Below are 17,127 nucleotides of genomic sequence, written 5' to 3'. Positions count from 1 at the left end.
CCATGGCATTATATCGAATTGTAGTCTTTATTGAAACATCGTTATGTGTAAAAGAAATACAAATTAAATGTTTTTCCATTTAAGTATTCGCATTGATATTTTGGTCTTTTTTAATAATTTAATTTGTTATTGCATATTTTTCACTACATTCTACCTCAAAATAGATCTTTTGGTTATTTCTTTATCTCCTAGCATTTTCTGATGATTTAATTTTCGTTACCGTTATTATTAATGCGTTATATAGAAGTAAAACTTACATACATACATATATACTAAAAAGTTTCAAGTATTTTCCTTTGATGAATGTTGTTCGCTACTTTTAAAAGTACATATTTATAACTAATTATTACTAATTCATATATTAACGCCTATTAAACAAAATCGATTCGTTTTTACTTATACAAAATATGTATTATTAAATACGTATGGAAAACTAAAATTTTAAGAGGAAATTCTATGAAACATTAACATCACAAAATTGTTTTTTTTTTGTTTATACAAAAATATAGAGTTTGTTGTGTTTAGCAGTGTATTAGCGAGTGGTTGATGAGAGCGTTGTGAGCAACCAAAGTTTTATTAATTTGAAAATTTGTTAATATATAAAAATATAATTTAATGCAATTCCTTCATAGGATTTTTCACTTATCGCCACTAAAGTTCGTTATAATAGCACAGTAACGAATTATAAAACAAATGTAAACCTTTGATGATGAATATTATATTATTTTTTAATCGATTTTTCTTAGCATTAAAAGTATCTACATACGTTCCAGTGTTCTGAAGTTTTTTTTTTATTCATTTCATGTTATTTGGCCGCTGTATTTATTTATTTTTAAAATGTCAATATTATGTACCAAAGTTCGCACCGCTTCTTTACATGTCCTCGAAAAAGTACGTATGTGGTATGTAAAGTTTAATTTAAAAGCTTCTCAAAACGGTCTTTAACGCTTAGCTTGCACAATTCGAGCATATAAAGGATATATGTATGTATAACATTAATGAAAAAGCCTGCAACAGGGCGTTTTCGGAAGAGACATTGTTGGAGTTCCAGATTCGCTTGTTAATAATGCATTCCTTTTAGTTGTATGACGTCTTCAGCAAATAAGTCATATTTATCTTTAGATGTATGAAATAAGCTTCTCAATGTGGCTTAGATATTGCACATTTATCTAAAATGTTGAACGACTTCCATTTGAATTTTGACATTGGAATGCTTCCAACAGATACTACGTCGAGCAAGATGGCCTTCAAATAATATGGTGATATATTTGAAATAACGAAAAAGTGTGCAAATTAGTTCGTGTTAAAAGGTTGAAAATTATACACCAATAAGCCTTATATTTGCCATAACGCTCCACGTCAAAATTTGGTGGCAACATTAATATACTTCGGCCTTATTTCTTCCCAGTTCATAAATTACAGGTTTATGGAACAGACAAGTTAAAAATGTGTGCGCTTCATATATATAATTTTGTTGCTGTACGTCAGTTTTACATCCGATTTTTTGTTTAATTGATCTAATATACTAGCGAAAATCACGAAAGTATAGCAACAGATCTTCGTGGTCCACCCTGACTGATATTGTCCATAGAAGACCATTTCTTCATACCATTTTTTAAAGCTTCGGCTGTTACTTTATCTTGCATAACACGAGACATGGCTTCCAATTTCTGAGCACGTTCTTTAGAGAGTGGTTCAGTAGGGAAGGACAAATCATTCGCCTCGGCAAGCGTGCGTAAATCAAAGTAATATTTGGCGTAGACGGATGAGGGTACATTTATATTGAATTGTAATAATTCAAGAAATTGACGTTCTAGTTCATTCATATCCTCCACAGTAATGTCTTTTAATATCTGACAATAATCCACATTCCACACTGCCTGGTCGTCCCACACCTTGGAGGCGAGTAATATGGCACCTATGTTAGAAGAAAAAAAAGAATATATAGAATTAGTTACAAAATTTCACATTAAATAAATCCTCTAACTTACCCAGTACCATTCGCTTCCAATTGCACGGTGCCAAATCCAATTCTGCGTAAGTTAGCAAACGCTCGAGATAGACTAGTGTTATAATGGCACATTCGGCAGTCAATTGAGCTGCATTGAATAGAGTGCGTACGAACTTGTAAATTTGTCTATGCTCTGGATTATGTGAATCATAATCCTCAGGCACGGCATCGTGGGTCAAAGGGTGTAGTTTCTCATCGAAAATGTCAAGACGACGATCCGATTGTCGATTTTTAATGTGATAGTAAATTGCGAGTGAGACACATTTCACCGTATTTTTCAGATTCGGTTGTGACACCGTGCTGTCATCCAAATAGATAGTAGAACAAGACGAGCTCTTTTTTAGGCCTCCACCAGTAGAATTCGCAGCTTGTTGGGCGATTTGGTGTTGTGACCGTTTTCGGGAAATTCCTCCATTTTCGACTTTGGAGCGTTCGAGAAACATCGTTGCAGCTGTGGGGTCCACAGATGGATCCTCTTCGCCCTCAAGCGCTTCACGTTCCGAAATGTGTTGCAAATTATGAGGGTTGTCCAGTGTGCCAGCACTGTGATGAATAGCCGCCGTGGAAGCAGAAATGTGTCCATCCAGCTGATGTTGTGAAGATGAGATGTGATGGCTGCTATGTACATGATGCCGTTCCTCATAAACGGGTGGAATTTCTTTAGATTTGCGATCGGATTGAGGACTCGCATAAGCGCAACAGGAGTTTTTGTTTCCCATGTTCCCACAACGAAATATGCAAGCTATTTAACTATAGAACGATTATGTGACTATATATCGTATGATATATAATAAATGAAAAGAGATCTATTGAATGCGAGGAAATTAAAAATTGAGGCCGATAGAGTTACAATTTGCCTAAGCTGGCATCGAATCTATTGAATTGATCAATTTCAATTTTTAGTTCATACTTTTTTCATAAATTGTTGACTAGTTGGGATATTTTCTATTTTATTCAACCAAGTTAAGTATGGTTGTCTTTCATCAATATTTGGCATACATGTAAACGATGATTTGTTTAGCGAAATAGCTAATGATGGAGACTGGTTTCATCTGTGTATAATGAAACTTTAAATATTGATTTCTAATATTACACAAACTTCCTCAATATTTGGCACATTTATATATATAGCTGCATATTTGCTGATAACCGAGCTCCTTTTCTGAATCTGAAAATATGATTATAGCTATAGTAAACTCTAAAGGTATTTTTTACTTTCATAACTAAATAAAGTTTTCTACATTTAAATTTATCAATTCTACACGGCAAACATGATAAGCCCTGCAATGGATTATTGGTAGAAAATATAAAAAGGACATAAATATATGTATAATAATCAATTTTCATTTTTAATTAAGTTAAGGCAGCAGTGGAAGCTAACAATTATGAAAAGATTGCGCTAGAAAAACAAATATTTACCACCGAAGAGTTTCTTCTCTTGCTTACGTCCGTAATTACAAAAAGCCGGCAAATGTATGTAAATGCCTGCTTACTTATCAATACATATGCATACATGTTTGTGTGCATATCAATTACTGCACAACGACAATTAGACCGTATTTACCAAGCAAAAATATTGTTTTCATTTATTTCTTATAACTGTGCTTTTGGTGTAGATTATTATTTTTTAAATAATATATATGCTGTTGTGACTAAGAAGTTGTTAAGAGTTATTGAAAAAATCAAAATAATGAGTATTTACTCAAAGTTAACTGTTAATTGCGTAGGCGTGTAGCTGAACCGATCATAGTTAAGAAATTGAAAACCTATGGTGTTCGTTTCCAAACTAACCGGATTCACGTGTATGTATGAATAAATGTACGTAGCTGCCACAAAAACTATTTAGGAAATTGCAAAGATCTTGTACAAACTAGACCAGTAAGCCGTAAATTTGCGTTTGCTTGAAATTTTGCTTAAATACATAGATATATGAATTATTATTTGCATATGTAGCCCACCTTTCGACATCATAGCAGATTAAGATAAGAGTATAATTAATGAAACGACTCATGATTGTTGGGAGCTTTATAAAAATGTTGACATAATCTACGTTAGCTACATATTACGAAAAGAAACAGGTTGGAATTCACTAATATACGAAATACTGATTTAGAATTATTTAGTTCCTTGGATTGCTCGTTTTGCAGCCTACAATTTATACAATTTTACCACTGCCTAGTTTTTTCAATTGGTTCGTATATAACACTAGGATACTGAAAATAAACAGACAGGCGGTGGACGAATTGCTTGCAGAAAGTAGCATTTTCCAGCTAGCTTTTTCATTTATAGCATACAGATTTATCAATCTTCCAATCCACACATTCCAATTTATGTACTGATTCATAGCTATTTTGTTGATTCATAGTTTTTTCACTTACAAATTTATTTATTTTGCAGTTTACGGTTCCTTTGTCCGTTTGACACCTTGTGAAGACGTTTGGTGTGGCTCTTTCGAAGTATTTGTTGTTGCGTTTGCACAAACTGCAATTCGTCTGTTGAAAAACTATTTATAACATCTTTGGATTTTTACATTTTAATATTGCAACACTTTAGTTCATCTCAAAATGATGATGTTAAAACCGCACATGTACGAGTATTTCTATCAAAAAATAAATAGAATTTTATTTTTCTCACAGAAGTTGCGGTTTTTGTGATTTTTCGGTATTTCGTTTATCGGCTTGACCAGTGTGTTCGTGTGCATTGCGCATGGTTGTATTTCAATGGTCGTTATATAAAGTACGCAAAGTACGAATAAATAGAAAGCGTAGAAAAAAATATTAACAGAAATTATTATGAAAACTCAGAAATCCATTGTAAGGCTTCGTTCATGGCAATTATGCAGCGATTAACAAGATTTAAGTGTGTGTTTGTAAATTTGAAACGTGACAACCAATGTTAACGCGAAAGCACAATTGCTAAGTAAATACTCTCTAATGCAACCCTGCCATAAACAGCTGATGGATATTGTAAAATGATTATTTAAACAGGTTGCCAGACTGATGCGAGTATCAGCGCTCTTTCCAATTATTTTCAACGATTGTTTGTTGTGCAGTTTTAGGGATGTTATCTAATGCTGTCCGTTTAGCAGCCATCTGTTAGTCAGGTTTCCGTTAAAAAAAAAATTATTTACTTTCTTTGTTGAAAGAAGCAGTCTTGGTTAAATTAATGAGAACTTAATTGAAACTTTTTAAAACAATTTTCACATGTTTCTCTTGAAGCCAACTATACTCTATTAAGAGAGTTTTCCATTGACCGAAACAAATGGTAGTCCGATAGTGCAAGGTCGGGGCTATATGGTGGATGCATCAAAGCTTCTCAGCCAAGCTCTCCCAGTTTTTTCCGAGTGATCAAAAATGTGTCTAGTTTAGCGTTGTCATGATGGAGGACGAAGCCCTTTCTGTTGATCAGTTATGGTCGTTTTTTCTCACCAGTTGTTGACAGTAAAATGGAGAATCAATCGTTCGACCAGGCTGGACCAGCTCATAGTGATTCCTTTCCAATCCCAACAAGCACTCAGCATAACTTTTAGAGGCGTCTATCCTGGCTTTGCGACTATTTGTTGCGCTTCACCACGCTTGGACCATTGCTTAAGTGAAGCTAAAAATCTCACCTTTCCAACACTATATAGTATGACACAATGTGGTTGGTAGCACTGGCGATTTACGACTGCGACGACATCTATTGACAAAATGCGAAAAGACTTTTTCGACTAACCAATATTATACTTACCACTTCACAACTTCTTTAGACATAACAAATAAGAGACATCGGTTTTAAAGTTTCATTATTTGTATTTAATAATATTCCTCATATGTATAGCATTATTTACTTGTTGTCTTACTATAAATTAAATAATGTAATAAATTACATCTTGTATTTATTCATCAAATCGACATAATCAACGTTATTAAGGTTTAGAGTGTAATTAAAAAGGTCAGTGCCTTCAGACGAAGTTAATGTTGGCTTTAATTTTAAATATAAAAGCACTTTATTTAGGTAACAAAACTACAATGAAGTTATCCCAGTTTGTGTAATTAGGCAAGTAGAAAAAAATTCTACTTTATTTAGCAGTAAACCTTGCTTGAGTTCAATTAATTAAATGGTTCAAAAAAGGAGAACTTGCTAAAACTATTTACAGTTGATTTCTTGTTAATATATAAACTTTGAATGTCTGCATTTTATTGTGGAGATTTTAAATGGATGTAATTTGTTATTCATATTTTTTCCTTCACTGAAATATTCGCTTCAAGGGAGCTTTTATTTATTTTTTTTTTGTAATATTTTTATATGTATGTATGTGCATTGTTCTGATTATTTAATATAATTATTATTTATCAAGCAGCTAAATCGTAAAACTAATTATTTACCTTAAATGATTGCTTTCTTTCCATGTATGCTTTCCCGTTTTGCCATAACTTTTGCAGCGACGACAATTCTACAGTATATGTAACTAACCTCAAAAGTTTCGAACTTGATAGGGTTCGCGTTTGAGTAGATAATCTACATTTGCTATATGTTCTAATGACTAAACTTGCACTTTGTTACTTTGCATTAAATTCTATTTTCGATTTTTTAAATACACTTATAAGTTTGCCTTCCTTGCAACTCGCTGCCAACAATTTATTTACACAACAAACACGATTAAACGCAATTCGCATTTTTCACTTTCATAAATGTATTTTTGCATTGCTGATTTTTCAAAACTTGCAGTCGGCAAATTCTAAATTCTGTTAAGTGCAGCAAAGTAGATATTTGTTTTTGTAATTAATAAATTTCGCAAGTACTTAAGTAGACACCTATGTATGTATTTCTTATGGTGGCTTTGGGGTTTCATTACAAATGTTTTTTTATGCAGTCGAGGATTTGCTCATTGGCTATTTGTACAATTTACAAGAAAGGTGCAGTTGATAGTTGATAAACTAAATGAGGCCTGGTTGCACAGTGTAATAGAGGCACTGAATGTGTAGCTTCGTAACCGACTGATGGAACTGTAATTGTATTAACAAGAAATGGTTAGGTTATGGGGAATTTTTGTTTTAGCCATGTCATTTTAATGATTTTATTGAAAGACAGTGCAAGAAAAATATATTGTAGGCAAATATTTGTAACAGTGTTATAAAAAGTTAAGTGTATGAGGAACTTATGCCAGTGATCTAACTGCAAGTGCGGGGTAACTGCAAGCCAAGAGACTACTTCTAGAGCAAGCAATACAATAATTCACTGCTTCCTCTCTTCTTTCTCTTCTATTCACTTATCTCATTTGACTTAATTTAAGAACTGGAACTATGTTGCATATGTGACTCCGAAAAGGGCACCAAAATCTAAGTTTTTTCCTCCTTTTGAGTAAAGCAAGATGTAAAGCCATTGATTATTTCCATCTTGATTCCAGTCGGCTGAAATGGCAAATAGCCACAGAGAAGAGTCAAAACAGGCGGTCCGCGGTCCAATATCATCAAACCAAGACTTAAGTAATTAATTTTTGTAATATAATAGTAGGTTCAACTTATTTTTTTAAGCAAAGAGTAATTGAAAGTCTTGCAGTTTTTTAACTTATTCTGTTTTAAGCAAAAAGTCTTGCAGTTTTGGAAAAAATTATCTATCTGAAAACGTTCAATCAAAAATTTTTTCGGTGTGTTGTCATTTCCCCAGCATTGCTCAGTTAATTAAGTGCCCAGTGGCTAGCAGCTAATCAGAGCTCCGCCGCAAAATTCTGTTGCTTCATGAAGTTGTAAGTACTTTCTGCTTGTAACTGCTAATTTTATTCACATAAGTGTATATAAATATACTTATTCAGTTTTAACAAATACATGCGCGTACGTCTGTATGCACATTTATTACAATTTATGCATTATTTTTTAGGCTTCTGTTGATTACTGTACATAATTTATTAAAGTTTTTGCATCATGGACGTGTTTAATTTCAAATTTCACAAAAATTGTACATTTATAAGATCTTTGCTATTTGCTTTTTAAGTGTGTAAGGATTTGCTGCATTTTCAAGCTTAACGGCATTTTAGCATTTTTGCTGTAATAATGTTTGGCTAGAAATTGAAATGTTGCGAATTGCGCGCAGAATTTAATTTTTGCAGGAACACATACAATTTTCACGTCATATTCCTTCAAATTATTATTATTTTTATATTTTTTTTAATTTATGTACCTTTCCCTTTATATCTACAACATTATGCGCTTTAAATTATAACATGAGTGTACTTTTGTAATTTTACATTTTTGCTTTAAATACTTTTGTAAAGTTTATACATACATGTCTGCACCACACGCACACATAATGTATAAAGTCAAGGGCGTTATATTTGTCTATGCATAATTTTCACAAAATCTACATAGGTCAACCCTAATGCTTGGTAAGATCGCTATTGCAAGCATGCCCGCGCGGCAAAGGCAGCACAAGTTTGGCGCCAAAGCCGATTCGGTACTGGGTCGACCTATGTAAATGCACATAAATAGTTATATATGTATGTATAAGCGTTGTTATACTTAATTGAGTCCAAGTAAATGTGTACTTGTATGTTGTGTGTGTACTCACAATGCAGCATATATTTATACTATTTATTCAGTATATTATTTACTACCTTAATAAAGCTATGATCCCAATTTCAGCTGATAATATAGGCCAACCTGCTAAGTGTAGTTACCATTGCTCTCTAGCTCCAGCGCTCACCCTTCGTTTTCTTTTAGCACTCACACAATTTACGGTTATAACGAGAGCTGAATCAATTTTCATGCTCGCAGTCGACAAAGAAAAGAGCAATGGTAATCCTTATACGTTGTGGTCCCGTTATCAGACATTTGAAAACTTTTAACCAAAATTATCTTCTAGTTTCTCATTGCATTTGGAAACAATGTAACGAAAATAAGAAGACAAAGAGTAAACAAAACGTACGACAATCAAACAATTACTTAATAATTAGTCAACAGACAACAAAAGTGTCGCGTATAAAAATAAATTTACCATTTACACACACATACACACACCCAATGTATGACTGTTTGCTTGCCATTACTATAAACAATGCAGTTATAATAGCTCCTATAAGCAGCTTATGCGTATGTATGTATGTGTTTTGTAGTATATACGAGTATTACTCGGTAGTCATGTAGGTATATACAAAAGTTAGCTTATCCGTTAGTTATGTATGTATAGTGGTTGCGTGTTTGAGTAGCACAAGTAAAAGACACGAGTAGACTAGAGTTGCTAGCATAGTATTATGTAAGTAGTGTAGAGCAGCAGTTAGGCTACACAAGCACGCGGTTGCAGGGAGTTGCAGTAGAAAACTTGAAATCAGGAATTACAGGCAAGGCGTTTATACTTTTCAGGTTATAAACATGTTTGGTACATATAAATATTATAGTGTTGTCAATTACGTGTTTTGTTTGGGAATATTTGCTTAAAAATTTTTTTTAGGAATTAAGTTTTTCAAAAATAATATTTTTCAAAATTTTGTTAAAAATTAAGTTTTCCAAAAAAAATATTTTTTTCAAAATTTTGCTGGAAATTAAGTTTTCCAAAAAAAATAATATTTTTCAAAATTTTGTTAAAAATTAAGTTTTCCAAAAAAAATATTTTTTTTCAAAATTTTGTTGGAAATTAAGTTTTTTAAAAAATATATTTTTCAAAATTTTGTTAGAAATTAAGTTTCCCAAAAAAAAAAATATTTTTTTCAAAATATTGTTAGATATTAAATTTTCCAAAAAAAATATTTCCTTCAAAATTAGTATAAAATTCAATTAATTAACCAAACAAAATTTTGCTATTTTATTTCCTTTCTACATTGCCAAGAAAAGATCATAACAACAATAGAATTATATTTAAATAAGCTACAAGCTACTAAAATGTACAAGTATTTGAAATAGAAAAAAATTGAAATTTAAAAATCGAATTACGTATTTTTCCATTAAATTTTATTTGTAACAATTATTAAGTGCTTAAAAATAAATTTGTGTACTGCCATAACTAAAACAAAAAATATTACTAACTAATACTTTTTAATTAATTAATTAAAATTAATTTAATTAAAGAAAGTTAAATAATTATTTTAATTAATTGTTTTAATTATTTAAATTAAATTAAAGAAAGTTAATTAAGCTCCACACTCAATTTACATTGCACACAACTTTTAACAACTGTTTGCCCAGTTTTGAAATTATAAACATTTTTATGGCGCTCGCGCATACCTACATACATATGTACAAGTGGTATACAACAGTTATAGTCACCTACTTCTCTTGTTTACTTAATTTCTGTTTCATATATTTTTAGTTGTGTTTTTTGTTTTGCACATTCCTCGTTCTCGTACAATGCAGTTTACATTGCCACATGTTTAAAATTGCATATTTGCGGCTAATATTTCTGTTTACATTTAGGGCTGTATGTTTATGTATGTGTGCATGCTTATAAATATTTATCATTATTGCTGATTGATTGAGTTTGTTCAAACACACTTTTTGCTTCACAAGCTGTATTTATTCGCCACGATCATTAACGGTAATGTCAATAAAAGTGTAAAGTTCTGTTTGTGTTCATAAAAAGCCTGCCGATGGCAGAATGTTCAATCAAAACTCATAACTCTTTCACATCATTTTTTCGTTAGCATACTTTTTCATAAACTAAATTAATGTAAATTACAATTTTTGTATTTGTTTTTATATTTATTTGCAATAAAGTACATTACCGCAGACATTTTCGCATTTTTTATGTACAAAGCTGCTAATATTTAAATTTCATTATAACATAAACTTAACAATAATTTTGACTTATTGAAGCATATTTAGAAAAAAATAACTGTATTTTAATTGTTTGTATGCCCGCAACACAACAATCGCACGAATTCATGGTAGACACACATTATTACGGTGTATACCTACAACATAATATTTTTTTTATAAACAAAACGAGTTAATTAATTTTTATATATACATAGAATTAGTATGTATGTATTTGTGTATTTTTTGTATTTTTGTATTTTTGTGTTTTTGCATTTATCTGCAATAGTTTTTTTCTTATACTTTTCTACACATGTTAGTCTCTATTCAGTTCCAATATGTGGTGTTGCCCTTACTTAAATCAACTGTTGTTACTCAGACTTGCGCTGCCAGCCGTGTGTTTATTCCTCACTTTCGCCCTCCTTTTGTTGAGCTTTTTCATTGCGAGCAGCCTCCTCTGTTCGGGAAGGAAAAATAGTAAAATTTAGATTAATAGCGTTAAGCAAATTGATTGCGTCGCATGTGCCATAAACATTCACACTGAATTTGCACTCACAGACCACACGGCGTATACGCAACAAATTGTCAAGTAGCAAACGGTCTTGTGCAATGACATGCACTGACATGTTCATATGAATTGAGTAATTCCAATTCATCGCGTGTGTTATTATATTACTTATTAAATAATATAGATGTGTACTAATTAACGGTAATCGGCAAACAACAAAAGTAACTTCTAAACAAATCAACATTTCCCCCTCCGCACGCATGTTCAGCAACTGTCAGTTGTTGTGAGAGTTGACGAGTCTGCTGGGCAAATTGCGGCCAGCCTTTTCGAAGATAAATTCCATTTACAAGCTTACCAAATGTAATTGCCCCGCAGCAGTGATTTGTTTGCGAAAATGGGGAAATCACTTGTGACATGAGCAAATTGGTGCGCCAATTAGATGAAATTGTAATCATCTAAGTATGTATGTATGTATATTGATGCTGCGTGGGTGTGTGCGCGCTGGTAATTCGTATGTACACACATTTATATACATATGTAATTATGTGCATGCATATGTATATGTATATGTGTGTGTGTGGAAGGTAGTTGACTTTTGCAACTTGTCAGCTTTATGGGTCTGTGAAAATGGGCAGGGAATTGTTATGCAAATGGATAAGCAGACTTTCTGGTTGCGCTGAACCGATACTTTGCCAGGCGGCAGCCTGCAGTGTATTTCATTAGCAAATTCGAAAATATACTCCCAGGCGAATGAACTTGCCGTTTCTGTTGTGGGAGGAAGAATTGTCTGTGCTTACTTTCCATGGTATTGCTCTGGAGAATTGGAGGCGAATTTCAGCACTTTCTAAAAATGGCTCAGAATAAACAAGAAGCTGCATGGGGTTGGGTAACAAGCAGTTAAAAATTTCATTGTGCACTTTCGAATAACAAATCGAGTTGGCGTTAAATGGGAATTGTTGTAAAATATTAATTCATACAGAGTTCAAAGAGGAGAATATTTTGGGAATATATACATATGTATGTATGTATACTAATGGTTGAGTTAGAGGGGCGAGGGTTGGCGAGATTGCCAACTTGAGTTTAGTAGTCATCTTTTTGACAACAAAACTAACTCTATCAAATTGGGAAGGTTTTAGTATGTGGGAATACGGCTTTTGTTAGAGGCTTCAAAGTCCAGGATATATACATAAGAAGAAGAAACCGTAGAGGGCACCATAAGGAGTCGATTAAAAACTAATATCAATATCTAAGATAAAGAAGAGAAGGATTCCCTTAGCAGTACATATTTCTAAATTTTGATTATAAAGAGAAAAAAAACCGACTTCAGTCGAAATTTACATTTTGGAAAAGCTTTTAAATTATTAAGAAGAAACTGCTGGAATCCATTATTAATGCATTTTTATTCCCCGCATCGGCTATATAAAAACTAAATGAAAGCGTAGCTCGCAAATATTTATTAATTAGCTAATGAAGTCGACAAATTTGTGGGCAACAACAGTCGGCGAAGGTCAGTCGATGTTTAAGTACAGCAAATTGCGTTTCGGGTAGCACTGTCGTTCCTGCGGTCGAAGGGTTGGAGGTCAAACGTTAATTGAATTTCAATCAGTGAACATTTTTGGCAACTTACGCGCAAAAGTACACAGCATGTGCGTGCGAAATTTATAACAAAAAACAACAACAAAAAAACGACAGGAAAAATAGTTTGGCTCGAAGCAGTTCTTGCGGTCTTCTTGGAAACATGTGATTAACCCAGAATTTCCTTAATTAAATAGAAATATCTAGTTAGAGAAGAGAGCTGTAGGGGGGGAAGGGGCTCGGGGGGTAGGTCAAAATATTAAATTGTTTGCAATTTTACGCACTTAGGCATTTACAAGGGACAACAATCAGTTGTACTCACCTTTTAGTGATTGCTCTTTCCAGATTTTCTTATTATCATTGAGACAGGTAAGCCAGGGCTTTCGTATGCTGAACTTGGGCTTTGTACCCGCCGCCTTGGCATTATTATCTTCTTGTTGCGAAGACGTGGTTGAACTACCGTCAGCATCGGTCTTATTGCGAGGGCTTGCAGCTGCGCCATCTACTGGCGCATCACCAGCATCAATACTCGCATTCGACGTCTTGCACATGGGCGCCAACGGAGTCAACACATATTCCAGCATATCGGACATTACCGACAAACTGGGATCCACAATAAAATCAATAAAACCGATTTGCGACTCCGGGAATAGTATGTTGTTGCGATCACACATGGGACTGAATGGCAGACCAAGCTCGCGTTCCAAATCTCCCTGCCGAAAGAATTCCTCGAACAACAGCATCGTCCAGCGATGGTGGAGATTCCAACGTTTAGCCGGATGCGAGATATCACAACAGTGCAGCACCAATGCCATTGCCTTGGACTTGTCCACCGACGCCTCATTTAGGGTGAGCAAATTTCGCATGTTCTTCAGCTGCTGGAAATGGAAGGACATATCGGTGGCCAGCACCATGTCAATAATGAGTGTGCGAAACTCGCGAAACTCTTCGCGCGACAGATTAACCAATATATTGCAATCGTCCTCCTTGAGCAAGCGAAAAGCGGCGCTCACATGGTGATTCTCCAATACGGCGCGATCATTGTAGAGTAGTGCCTTTTCGGAACCGGACATGACGTGGAAGTTGTTGGTCGTGCCGGTATGTTCGAAGTCGTGTATGAGAGCGGCAAGTAATGTGGCGAATATTTCCAAATCGGTCAACCAATTCATGAGACCCGTCTGACAGAGCACATAATGCGTCGTTTGGGTAACATCGGCCGCGTGTATGTTGTTGTGATATGGATTACGATAGCGGCAATAGCCCTCTTCGACGCGATTCAAAAATATTTCCAATGTGGCAGGCGCTATCTTGAATTTGTGTATGATGCCGTAGCGGTTGAGCAAATCGTAGCTGAGATATTTGATCGGCTGACCACCGGCGGCCTCCGCCAGGGCGAACACGTCAAATGACCAGTCGTCCAAGTTCTAGGATGGAAAAGTTACAGAGATAAGTAATTTTGTCAGAATAAAAAAACTTTTGTAATAAAGAGTTATGGTGTTATTAGTCCAAATCTGGGCGAAAGTGGATAAGCAGACGGACTAAACTCGTCTTCTTAATAAGTTTGGCTATTACTATTTCTTCTTCTTGTCTTGCTGAGGACATCGGTGCGAATTTTACGAATATTTCTCATCGCTAGCTTCGCTTTTCTTATAGACTAATAAAGCCACCTAGACACTTACCTTGAGTATTTGGACCACTTCTGGCGGAAATTGCATGAGCGCCGTACGCGAGACACTGCGGTATATTCGGTCCACAAATATACCGGCGCGTATGGCGTGGGCGACAGTGCGGAATTTCGGCTTTTCATCGGTTCGCCTGCGTGTGGTCGCCGATTGCCGCGTGAACGTCGAGGCCAACCACTCGCGCACCTCGGGTGGCACAGCATCCGGTTGCACCTCGGATAGTTCGTCATCTTCATCGGCGAGGCGTCTGTTTATTGGTGGAAACGGACGTTGTGGCAGGATTGTTTAGAGGTAACGGGATTGTGGGGTTAAAATGGAGGAAGAGAGAGAATACCAAAAATGTATTATTATATGAATTCACAATTCTATTTCGCTAAAAGCATAAGTTAACCAAAACAATACAAATCTTTTTACAATTTTTAATTTGGTTCAAGTTAATACATAATATAAAAACAACAATGAAATCATACTCTTTCATAAAAAACAAAAGCGCCACTTCTCATGTGAAGTTACAAACCAAAGAAAATTCAACAAATTTCATTGCTTGCGGCATTCGCAAATAAAAAATTGCCAAAATTAATAGTTTGCAACGCGGCGCTAAAACTGAAAAGTTGCTAAAGTTTTGTACTTCGTTTTCGCTTTCGCTTTCGTGTTTGTGTTAATTCGGGTTCACTGTTTGTATGCTAGCTTTGTGGCAGAGTTTGTAAGAGAGAGTGAGTGTGTGGCAACTGTGGGCGGCGTACGACGCAAATGAGTGCGTGTAGTAAGTAAGTAGCGGAGGCGAACTGAAGCGGAAGTGAAAGTGCGAAAATGCGAAAATAGTTTGCAAACAAAAAATCTGTGTGTTTTGAGCTTAATTTTAGCAGATTGTTCTTAGATTTCGGTTGGAGTACATTTCGAGCCAACCAACACAAACACAGTTAAGGCCAAAGCAGTTAGTAAGAGCGTGAGAAGTCACGAAGTACACTGAAAACACAGCACAGTTAACATATAACAGAAATAAAGTACAAAGTGTTGAAGAAAATCAGGAAAAAACCAAAAACAAAAACAAATTCAAAACAACTTCAAATTTTTCAAGTAGTAAAGCAATTAGTAAACAATTTAGGTGTTACAGTAGTAAGTATATAAATTAAGTGTCGAGTTTTTTACAGTGTAGCTAGAGAGTGTTAGGTTTTTAGTAGTTGAAATCAATTGTGTGCGTGAGGGTTTGTATGTACAGCCTTTGTAGTGGACTAAAATTTATTTCAGTTAGCTTTTTAAGACAATGTGACTATATATATGTACATATGTGCGCATATATATGTATGTATGTATGTATTTGTATGCTCTTGTATATATGTATGAGTGAGTCCTTTATTACATATGTATGTGTGCAGCAAGCATGTTAAAGTGGCATATATACATATGTACAGTGTTAAATACTTGAGCTACATGTATGCTTGAGGCTTTTAGAATATTCAAAATAATAAATTATTGCAATATTTACATGTTTGCTGTTAATTTGAAAGAAAAATAAGTTTATTTTTTGTTTTAATTGTGTGAAATAATTGTTGAAAATAAACACAGTTGTGTGTTTTTCTCTTGTCTTCACATACACAAAATATTTTACTCTACCATTTCTTACTATTTCAAATTACAATTACAACAACGCTACAACTACACACAATTGTATGTGCTTAGTTAGTGTTATCTGGCTATCAAATGCGTGCAAAAGCCAAATTGGTTTCATTTATCCTCGCTTAACACCATCGCTTGTGCTAGTGTGTGTATTAAACATGAAAATAATAATATGAAACTGAAGATTTCACATACAATATATTTGTATTTGTTATTATAACACTTTACTTAGACTCATTTGCCGATATGTAATTCAATTCACTTCACTACTGAACCAGCAACATTCCTGTGTTCCTAAAGAACGTGTGTACATGCACAAATATTTCTGGTTTGTTGTGTTGTTCCAACAATATTCTAACAAACAGTGGAATATTAGGGAAAATATGCATAATACAGATTTATAGCCTTAAGGGGACACCTAGTGTGAGTTAAAAAAAAAAACTTTTTTTGTTGTTTTCATATTTCGATAGTTTCTACCTTTAAATATGACATACTAAAATTTCAAACCGATATCTCAAATAGTTTTTGAGTTACAGGCGTTTAAGGGGTAGTCGCTCAGTTCCTTCAGCTTAGTTTTAAACGCGTTTTTCTCGAAAAAGCATTGTTATATGGGTTTACGGTTTTCAAAAAATCGATTTTTTATTGTCTCGTTAAATTTTAAAATATCTCTGGAATATTGTTCTAAGTTTTGAACTCGATCTGAGTAATAGTTTCGGAGATACAGCCTTGAGAACTTGTATGCTTGAGACTAGATGGACTAAGTGCACCGTCTTTAAACGGGTTTTTGAAGTCGGTTGGCAAGATTTCTCGAGAAAGAGTAAACCGTTTTTCATGAAATTATACACCGGTCTTTCAGATACAATTCTCAAGGACTTGAACGACGAATTTTTTTCGTTTGCAACTATTTGAAAAAAATGTCCCAAAGCATTCATTGAAATTTTAATTTTTTCGTAAAAATGTCTGCTAAATATCCAATTTTCAGTTTTTTTCCTTCGTCCAAGTTCTATGTTA

At 34.1% G+C, this 17,127-nt stretch overlaps 2 protein-coding genes across 5 annotated transcripts in view; both read right to left on the bottom strand.

Moving 5' to 3' along the window:
• Window positions 1–8: 8 nt before the first annotated feature.
• On the bottom strand, window positions 9–4,693 carry LOC120767217 (cyclin-Y). The gene is made up of 3 exons (XM_040093029.1): window positions 4,390–4,693; window positions 1,992–3,179; window positions 9–1,918 (listed from the first exon to the last, which is right to left on the bottom strand). The coding sequence occupies exons 2-3, from the start codon at window positions 2,728–2,730 to the stop codon at window positions 1,536–1,538; spliced, it is 1,122 nt and encodes a 373-aa protein (XP_039948963.1). The 5' UTR covers window positions 2,731–3,179; window positions 4,390–4,693; the 3' UTR covers window positions 9–1,535.
• Window positions 4,694–10,058: 5,365 nt separating this feature from the next.
• Window positions 10,059–17,127, bottom strand: part of LOC120767652 (calcium/calmodulin-dependent 3',5'-cyclic nucleotide phosphodiesterase 1) — a 175,884-nt gene continuing 168,815 nt past the window's right edge. For all 4 annotated transcript variants that reach the window (XM_040093823.1, XM_040093822.1, XM_040093824.1 and 1 more), the window contains 3 exons: window positions 14,497–14,746; window positions 13,140–14,241; window positions 10,059–11,191 (listed from right to left, as the gene is read on the bottom strand). In XM_040093823.1, the coding sequence (XP_039949757.1) occupies window positions 11,136–11,191; window positions 13,140–14,241; window positions 14,497–14,746 (1,408 nt within the window). In that variant the 3' untranslated portion in view covers window positions 10,059–11,135. The remainder of the gene's footprint in view (window positions 11,192–13,139; window positions 14,242–14,496; window positions 14,747–17,127) is intronic.

Source organism: Bactrocera tryoni, chromosome 2 (assembly GCF_016617805.1).
Source record: "Bactrocera tryoni isolate S06 chromosome 2, CSIRO_BtryS06_freeze2, whole genome shotgun sequence".
In the NCBI taxonomy this organism is placed as follows: domain Eukaryota; kingdom Metazoa; phylum Arthropoda; class Insecta; order Diptera; family Tephritidae; genus Bactrocera; species Bactrocera tryoni.
Note: the sequence above shows the minus strand (reverse complement) of the source record. Positions and strands in the feature narration are given on the sequence as shown.

Coding starts and splice junctions, on each gene's coding strand:
- LOC120767217 (XM_040093029.1), bottom strand. CDS start 2,730: ATGGGAAACAAAAACTCCTGTTGCGCTTATGCGAGTCCTCAATCCGAT. Junction 1,919..1,991: donor TTGGAAGCGAATGGTACTGG/GTAAGTTAGAGG, acceptor CTTCTAACATAG/GTGCCATATTACTCGCCTCC.